This window comes from Mesocricetus auratus, unplaced genomic scaffold (genome assembly GCF_017639785.1).
Source record: "Mesocricetus auratus isolate SY011 unplaced genomic scaffold, BCM_Maur_2.0 Super-Scaffold_4256, whole genome shotgun sequence".
Lineage (NCBI taxonomy): Eukaryota > Metazoa > Chordata > Mammalia > Rodentia > Cricetidae > Mesocricetus > Mesocricetus auratus.
Window position 1 is genome coordinate 133,538,803 of NW_024429182.1, and position 9,366 is coordinate 133,548,168.

Below are 9,366 nucleotides of genomic sequence, written 5' to 3' on the forward strand. Positions count from 1 at the left end.
TCGTCTGAGTCTCCGTGTACCTGTAAAATGGGGAATTTATTTTCCTTTGGTGACTCCAGACAACTGAGATGGATGTTCAGCTTCATGAGAAGGTATCTGTGGCCTCTGCTTTTTTCTAATTTTGAAAAGTCCTTACTCTGTGGACTTTCCCTAATGCAGTCTCCACACTGGAAGTATAAGGCTGTGAAAGGCTTCCCAGCCCTGGGGACCCTAAGCTTGACATTTCTTGTGCTTCTCACTATCTACAGATCAGCTTTTTTGCATTTTTGATAAGATACCATGAAAATGACTTCTAAGAAAGCAAGCACTGCAGACATGAACTTCACAAGTTACTTTTTCCCCTACAGATGGGAGGCTGGGAAAATTTTCCTGCGATCATAAGTCAAGATGAACATGAAGGTGTCTTAGGAAAAGGCCCACCTTTCACATGCTGGGACTGTTCTCAAGAATCTTCTTTGTCCAGATTGAGGGTTCAGTGTCTCAGAACACAAAATCTATAACTTCTCAGGGTAGCTTCACTATTTTCTCTGCACCAGACACTGTACATTTATAAAACTCAAAGGGCCAGGTTGATAAACTATGATTCCAATACCCAACTACAGCCCTCAGCCTTTTAAAAACAATTTATAAATTTTTTTAGGCATCACTCAAACCCGCCAACTCATGCACTCATTATGTGCACACCAGCAGGGACACTGTTGTCAGAGGACCTTCATGGCCTGGACTGTTCATAGGAAGTGTGCTAACACCTGTTTCTGCCTTTTCCATATACTGTCCCAAACCTGATTTTAATTGCTTATCATCAGAGCCTAATGAGTTGGGTTCAAAGCACCTAACCTTTCTTCCATATTAATGTCTTAGCTGTTTCTTCCTTAGGGCTCTGAGACCCAGCAGCCCATTTACACAGGTTAAAACAAATTACCGCATGCCTTTGTCTTCACAGTCTAGCATCCATGGAGCATCCTCTCTTGACTCCTGGGAACAGATTAGAGACTACCACCTCATTTTCTGTTTCTCACTGATTGTCTCGGTAATTTTGGCACAATTTTTAAAACCGACTGTGCAAAGATAGGGGATCTCACAAAAGATGTGGTTATCTGAAGTCAGAACCGTGAAGGTGCTCCAAGCTGGGAATCCACTGTGTATTTGATATATTACAGAGCTTCACTTAGCCTGTATTGACCTTCCAAGGCTCCTCACAGTCTGTATGGGAGCCAGGGCATTAGATCTAAGGTTCCTGGGAATAAAACAGGAAGGTTCAGAAAAGAAAACGACTTTCCCTGTTACATCTCAAGCATTCTTACTGAGCTAGCTGCCTTTTTCTCTCATAGAGGGTGTAATATGTCCACCCCAGGGGAACTTGTTTGTTCCCACAGTGATAAACATACGTAGGTCATATTCTTACCTCACATGCGACTCCCTTCTTGCAAGGCTTCCTCACTGTTTTGCTGTACAAATTCAATAAGAAGACAGGAGAGTCTGTACTCCCCAGGATCTGTAAATCAAGCTTCCCCTGTGGGTTCACATTGCTGTGGGGTTCTGCCAATACACAACTCTGGGCAGTTCTTGACATCCTGTTGTCTTTGCAGACCAGGATTATTCTTCTGAACTGGTGTGCATGGTTCCTGCGCATGAAGAGGCCCAGGGAGGACAAGGTGAGGCCAGCCTGTCAACACAAGGCTCGACGCTGTAGCCTGGCCAGCGTGGAGCTGAGCGCAGGCGCTGGGCCACCCACCAGCAATGGCAACCTGCTCTACATTGGCTTCCGAGGCCTGGAGGGCATGCACTGTGCGCCAACTCCAGACTCTGGGGTTGTGTGTGGTCGTTTGGCCTGCTCTCCAACACATGATGAGCACCTCCTGCGTGGTGCACACCCCTCTGATGGGGACCCTGACCTGGTCAAAATCCTGGAAGAGGTCCGCTATATCGCCAACCGCTTCCGCTGCCAGGATGAGAGTGAAGTGGTCTGCAGTGAGTGGAAGTTTGCAGCCTGTGTGGTGGACCGCCTGTGCCTCATGGCCTTTTCTGTCTTTACCATCATCTGCACCATTGGTATCCTCATGTCGGCCCCAAATTTCGTGGAGGCTGTCTCCAAAGACTTTGCTTAATATCACTGCATGGGAGATAGGGAACGTATCTGGAGGGTGAGAATTGGGGTCCTAACCCGAAGTGGAACAACTGAAGAATTTGTGTAGCTGTCAGTCTTGAGACTTAGTTTCCTGGTTACTTTAACTAAAAAGATTTCTGCACCCTTCTGTTTTCTTCTCTTACACTTACCATTGGCATAGCCTTGTCCTCAGCAGGGGCACTAAGTGGTCATTAGCACTGTCTGGACAGCCCTGCAGGACAGATCTCAGTGGTTCTAGTCAGCCAGTAGAGGCCTGTCCCGTTGGTGTTGCATGCCTGCATGCCCCTTGTCACAGGCTCACACAAGAATTCACTGTCTGCCTGTGCCGTGCACAGACCTGAGTGAAAAGCCAGTCTAAGCAGCACTCACTGAGTCAATTTCAACAACGTTCTTGGAAAAGGAAAGCAAACACAAATTCAATTCTCTGCAGGTTTTGCTATGATTTTAATTTTTTTTTATTTTTGTCTTTACCAATTACCAACTTTATACTGGTGAGAATGTTGGCCTGCTACATGAAATTTTGATCAAGCTGATTCCTGTAGATCTGTACTGTCAGTTCTAAACTAGGACTAATCCTAGCCAAAAGCATTTGGAGGCTGTGGCCCCTGTAGATCCCAAGCTTCATGGTATGTCCCTCTCCTGAGAGGTTAAGTGAGTCCGTTTTATTGGGCAAAATCTGTAGGACAAATAGAGTTCTGAGTGTTAACCAGCAAGTAGCTGACGCTGAGCTAAACCTTTTTGTGCGTGTTTTTAAAATAAGAGTGTGTTAGTTGCTCTGCATGTCATGCTTCACTAGCCTCAGAAGTCTGTGTGTCTGTACAAGAGTGCACCAAGTGAACATATCCTGTCGCTTCCCCCCTTGTTGGGGCTAGAGGGAAGCAGGTGAGGCCCTCTGCGCTACTTTGTGCCCAGAGCTGGGGAGGGGTGATGTAGTCCGTCTGGATACCAAGCTAGTGCCATCAGGATCTGGCTTCCTTCTGGGAGCCGCCTTCCCATGGCTTCAGGCGTGAAGTTGACTCAGTCAGTGCATGGATCCAACAGGGTGTTGTTGTGTGTATGCTTTTCTCTTCCAAGTTAGGGTCTCACTCTGTAGCGCACACTGGTCTGTTTGTATTTCATCTCTTGTTTGTTAATGGGGTCTGAGGTTTCTTCAAGAAAAGCTCCTCCAAAAAATTAATCTTACAGCCCCAGAGATGGAATCATAAAATCATGAGGGATGATTAGTTTTCTCAAAACAACAAACAATACCACAAAACCAAACCAACACTTTTCCCAGCCATTAATTAGATGAAGGCTTGGTGATACCCTGTGTGTATGTGGGCGTGTGTGTGTGTGTGTGTGTGTGTGTGTGTGTGTGTGTGTGTGTGCGTGTGTGTGGCTGAAAAGAGGAAATAGTATAGAGAGATGTGGACAAATACGGAGACTTTGTTGATTTCACCACTCACCATCTGTACCTGGGTCTTTCCCAACATGCATCTGTTACATCCAGTATCAACAAATGATGCACAGTATTTTTTTTTTGCTGGTATTATGTTTTCTTATTAAAGTAAGTGTTATGTCTTTTATTAAAGTAATTGGAAACAAATAAGTGTGTTCTGAAACCTTAAGACCAGGTTTTTGTGTCTTACTGTTAGTTAAAAATCAAACGCTAGCCTTTGCTTTGACTATCTGACAATTATTGACACTGTAAAAATAATGATAAAAACTAGCTGTGCTCATAGTTAGAAGATGTATGTGGTTCAAAATTGTCTCCCCCTAGCTCCCATTTCCTCCTAGGAACAGTTTTAGAGACGAAAAAGGAAAGGTGGTGACAGAAAGAAGGAGGAGAAGGTAGAGAGACTTTGTTGTTGCTTTTCTAGAGCTCGTGCTTGAAAGGTGCTTTGTCCTAGAGAGCTAGTGTTTTGTCCTATAGAGCTTTCCGTAATGACATCTAAAGGTCTACCTCATTCCTCTTAATAGCTGCTTAGTGTTCCATTCCATCTGTGGCTTACAATTCGTTGAGTTAGGCTTTTAGCTGTGAACACATAGCTACAATATTTCCAGGTTTTATTTTTATACACAAGTCTGTAGTTAGCATTTTGGTGCATACTGTGCCATATTTTTTGTGACTGTATCTTGGTATAAATTTCAGTTTAGAAATGGACCTACTGGGTGTAAGACTATGCGCATTAGACTTTTAATAAATATTTCCAGATGGTCCTCTGTGAATTGGTCAGTGGATACCCCCACCCAGAGTACAGTTTAAAGGGCCAGATTCTCAGCTTTCTGGTGTTAAATGTTTGCATATTTAATTTTTCCCTTCCCAATCTATCTGGGCAAAAATGATGCGGCAACAATATTCTGATTTTAGTTCATTTTACCATGAGCAAGGTTGAATTTTTCAAATATATTTTGGTAATTTCAATTTTATATTTCTATTTTATAAAAATGTCAGTTACTTTATTCTTTGAATTTTTATTTGGCATTTATTTTTGATGCTATTTATTGACTGTGTATTTATTGACATATAGAAAATTTAAAACTCTATGTTGCTAGTTTATTCATATTTCCCTTTGTAGAACATGAGATTGCCCTCTAGGAGGTCTTCTCCATGTTGAGTTTACAAATATATTTACTCATATTTTCTCTCTAAAACAATATTTTCATTTGTTTACCTTTATAACTTTTCATTCAAGATTCATTCTAAGAAATTATAAAGATCTAGTTATTTTTCCCCAAGCGTGGCTACTGGTACACCAGGCATATAATAAAGCCTTTCTGTAATACAATGAAAGTCTTGACTCCTTTTGGATTCTCACCTTCTGTGGAAATTAAGTTTCTTTAAGTGCTGTTCTGCCTTGTTGATTAATCCTCCTCAATGCTGTTGATTTCCAAAGCTTTACTCATATTAGTATGAATATTTTTAAGTGGATGCTCTCATCTGCTCCCTCCCTTTTACTCTCTGTGTCAGAAGCATCTGATTTACACAGCGGGTCTTCCTGTTTGGGAACTCCACAATTTCAGCTTGTATTCAAACCTAATTTTATGTAGTCAGTAGGACTATCCAGAAAAGTCCTATGAATTTCTTGCTGTTCATTTCTGGGTATCTTATCAATTGGTTGCCATTTTCAGTCGGATGCCTTAATTTTGTTATCTAGCCGAATGCACAGGAAAGTAGTTGCGTTTTGTATGTTAGTCATCATAATTGTGATCATTTTGTTTCCAAGATATTCTTTTAAGTTGTCCTTCCTTTGTTTCTTTTTCTAATCAGTTGCACTTGAGAACAGTAATTGGCTTGTTTGCATATTGTCTTGTTCTTGTTCTCAGTGACCCCCAATTTTACTTGTATAAAGACATGTATTTTTTTCATTATAATAAAAATTATCCATGTATCCTCTCAACTATTACTGCTCTCTGGGAAAAATCAGAATAGTGTCTTTCTGTCAAAGCCTTCCCAGTATCCACAGAAAATACCAGAAATTTCAATTTATCCAGCAGAAGGTTTCATTAACAGAAAAATTAAGGTGATCTTATAATATATTCCTGAAGTGATGGCTACACTGTCTTATGATTTGGGCTGTTAATGTTCATAATTAAGATTAATCAATTTATAGCTTGTTTTGTGTATCTTTGGATTCAATCAACTGTGGGTGAAAAATATTCAAAAATCACAACTTTACTGGGCATACTCAGCCTTCATGTTATTCCTCTGTTAATGAGATATAGCATGTACATATCATTTACTTTATACTTAACCTACAGATTGTATAATATAAATGAGAGGGTTGTGGGGGCCATATTCCTAAGGACACTGAGGGAGATTGTAATTGGTTTTAAAGTCATTATCTACTTAAGTTTACAAGAACTGCCTAAGAGCTGTCCGTGTTTCTGAATTTCTCAGATCAAACAAATTAGCTCTTCTAGAACATTTGTTGTCAATTTTAGTTGTATGTGTGTGTGTCTGTCTGTCTGTCTGTCTGTCTGTGTCTATATCTGCATTTTCTATAGTAGAGCTCTTCCTGCATCCCACTGTGTGTCTGTCTGTCTGTGTTAATATCTATGTTTTCTAGATAGGAGTTCTTTCTGTATCTGTGTGTGTGTGTGTGTGTGTGTGTGTCTGTCTGTCTGTCTGTCTGTCTGTCTGTCTGTCTGTGTCTGTATCTGTGTTTTCTATACAGGAGCTCTTTCTGCATCCCACTGTGTTTATGTGTGTATGTCTGTGTCAATGTCTGTGTTTTCTAGACAGGAGCTCTTACTGTATCCCAAGCGAGTCTGGAACTCAAAATTCTCCTGCTTCAGCTTCTGTGAGCTGGATCATAGGAATGCACCACCAAAGCCAATTTAATTTGCAATTTTATTTTAAAATTAATCACATCAATCTTTAAGCAGAGTTGTACAGTTTTCAACATAAGCTTTAGGATCTCCGACTTGGTATTTGTGGTGATGTTTTGTCATTTTTAATTGTATTTCTTCTGTGTGTAATGAGTTGAACACACACACACAATTTGAACACAGATCCTTAGACATGACTTTGGGGACCTGACTTCTGGGTCCTATCTGTCCCTAGGCTGAGGCAGCACTTGCTGGTTACAGCAGAAGACAGGTATAAAAAGCAACTTCTGGAGGAAAGGGCTAATTTGGTTTTCTCTTCCACAGCCCTGCCCATCGGTGAGAGGGTCAGTGCAGGAACTCAAGGCAAGATCTGAAGCAGAAGGGAGGAGTGCTGCTTAATGGCTTGCTACCATGGTTTGCTCAGCCTGCTTTTTTTTTTTATACCGCTCAGGATTGCCTGCCCAGGGATGGCATCACCAACAGTGGATTGGGCCATTCCACACTAGTCCTTTTTCAAGACTATGCCCCACAGAATTATCTAGAGGCCAGTCTGATTTGATGAAGGCAGTCTCCCAATTGAGTGCCCTCCTCACAGATGACACTAGTATATGTCAAGTTGGCAACAACAAAACGGGGCAGTGCAAACCACACTATTGCTGGAGGTGCAGTCTTCTCCACCCTTATTTCCTCTTCAAGGGTCCAAGACATGAATTCCTGCCATCCCTGAATGTTCAGAGCCACTGAGGCAAACCAACAAGACAGCCCGAATGCGCCAAATGTTCATCCCACCACAAGAATAGCACGAGGGAAGACCTTCGGACATGTTAACCATAACATGATTGGATGGGTACAAGTTTCAGGATGTAATCCTTCCTTGAGGAACTTACCTTCTCTTTATGTTGTGGGTGACCCTGGCTCAGGCACCCCTTGGAGGAAGGGGTGAGAAGACTCAGCACCAACAACTCAGGCACTGAGGGTCAGTGAGTAGCATAGATTGGTGCAGACATGTTTATTAAGGGTGTTAGACCTGCCTTTATACCCCCTCCCAAGGTCCTGTTGGCTCAGGCGGGTGACTACTGTATGTCCTTTTCTCATTGGTGTCTCTGGTCAGGTGTCTCTTCATCAGCAGTCTCTGGGCATAGAGGCAGGCTTGGTTCAGGGAAGAAGTGCCTGCCGCACATGCTCATGCAGGCTGGCCTGGGCACCTGGGCAGGGTGACTGTGGCTTGGGTAGGTCTCATGGTTTCTTCTACACCTTCCTTACCTTCTCTTGTTCCTTCATACTTAAATGCTCCCCAGTCCTCTCCAGACTAACCTAGCCACTGTGACCCCCATTGATAATTACTTCTTTTTCATCTTTTTGACCTTCTGCTACACTGAGTATCTCATGAGTTGGAAAAGGAGCCCCAGAGTCCTGGCTCTCTGTAGGTTCAGTCTCTATGAGACTTTGTGTACACCCCACATTGTCAGCATGGTCTACTTTGGGAGTCACAAGAATATGAAACAGTCTACAGTTCTGCCCAGATCTTCATCATTTATCTTTTTCTTCATCTTTTAAGATCATGTGCCTAGGGAGTGTCTAGGCCCTGCCCGGGATGATATGACAGACTTTGAAGATTCCCCATGGAAGGCCTCACCCTCCCTGGGGAGCAGAGGAGGGATGGGGTAGGGATTTGGGGGGTTGATGGGGCACAGGGGAGGAGGGAAGGGTGAGGAAGCTGGGATTGGCATGCCAAGCTTGTTTCTAATTAACTTCAGTTTAGTTTGCTCTGTGTGTGTGTGTGTGTGTGTGTGTGTGTGTGTGTGTCTGAGTGTATGACCAAGTATGTGGCATCTGAGGTTGATGTTGAGTAACTTCCTCAATCACTGTCAACTTTATTTCTTGAGCTATCATCTGTCACTGAAGCCGCGGTTTACCAGTTAAACTAGACCGTCCAACAGCAAGCCCCAGGAATGTGTGTCCACCCACCAGTTCTGGAAGTTCTGGTACATCCAGCTCCAGAGATTGAGGTTAAGTCCCCATGCTTGTGTGACCAAGTCATCTTCCTCATCCTCCTAAATTTAGTATTTTGCTGTTCATAAGTTTATGGCTACTTTGTCTGTTGCTCTATTTTAATATTTTGTTTTCCCTTTTCTTTCAAAAACATTTCGATGTGTTTATATTGGGGTAAAATAACATATGACTTAAAAATGATCATCATAACCATTTATAAGTATACAGTTCAATGGTGTCAGCTCATTCAAGTCATGTGAAGCCATCATGATCTTCTAATCCTGTCACTGTGGAACTTCTCACCGTCCACACTAGGTCCCATCTCATCTTCCCCATTTCCTGAAAAACCACAAGTCTGCCTTCTATGTACGTGAAATTGACTAGTTCATAAACTTCATGTGAATGTAATCACAGAGTTCATCTCCTGGGGACCAACTGCTTTTATTTGCATAGTGTCTGTGGGACTAATTCATGTCAGAGCTTCTTTGCAACTGTGTGGTAGGTTTTTCAGTAAGCAGATACCTGTGGCTATTTCCTTACTTTTTTCTAATTATAATTTTGCATCAGGGCCTTGCTACACAGTCTGTGCTGGCCTTGAATTCATGATCCTCCCATCTCTCAGCCTCCTGAGTGCTGGTGTTACAGGTTTATACCACCAGGTGTCTTGGTTCTATATATTCTTGTTCTTTAGTATATGAAGTCCTGAACTTTGTCATAATCGAAATGTAACAGCTGGCTGTATGTTTTGATATATAGTACTTTATTTTGGTTCTATTTAAAATCTTCCTCTTAAATTCACATGAGATTATTTTTAAAACCGAGCTCACAGCTGCCTTTTCTTAGTGGGCGCTTGGCAAGTCCTTACCTGCTTGTAGAAGCAGCAAACTGTTTCTTCTGGTACTCAGGTGATATTTCCCAGAGCTTTTCTGCAACTA

At 42.3% G+C, this 9,366-nt stretch overlaps 1 protein-coding gene across 5 annotated transcripts in view; it reads left to right on the forward strand.

Moving 5' to 3' along the window:
- Window positions 1-8,059, forward strand: part of Chrna7 (cholinergic receptor nicotinic alpha 7 subunit) — a 133,064-nt gene extending 125,005 nt beyond the window's left edge. For 4 of the 5 annotated variants that reach the window (XM_005084402.4, XM_040730964.1, XM_040730960.1 and 1 more), the window contains one exon: window positions 1,590-5,508. In XM_005084402.4, coding sequence (XP_005084459.3) covers window positions 1,590-2,108 — 519 coding nt within the window. In that variant the 3' untranslated portion in view covers window positions 2,109-5,508. Of the gene's footprint in view, window positions 1-1,589; window positions 5,509-6,763 lie in introns of those variants that run through there. The other variant, XM_040730966.1, reaches the window with a different exon arrangement.
- Window positions 8,060-9,366: the final 1,307 nt, after the last annotated feature.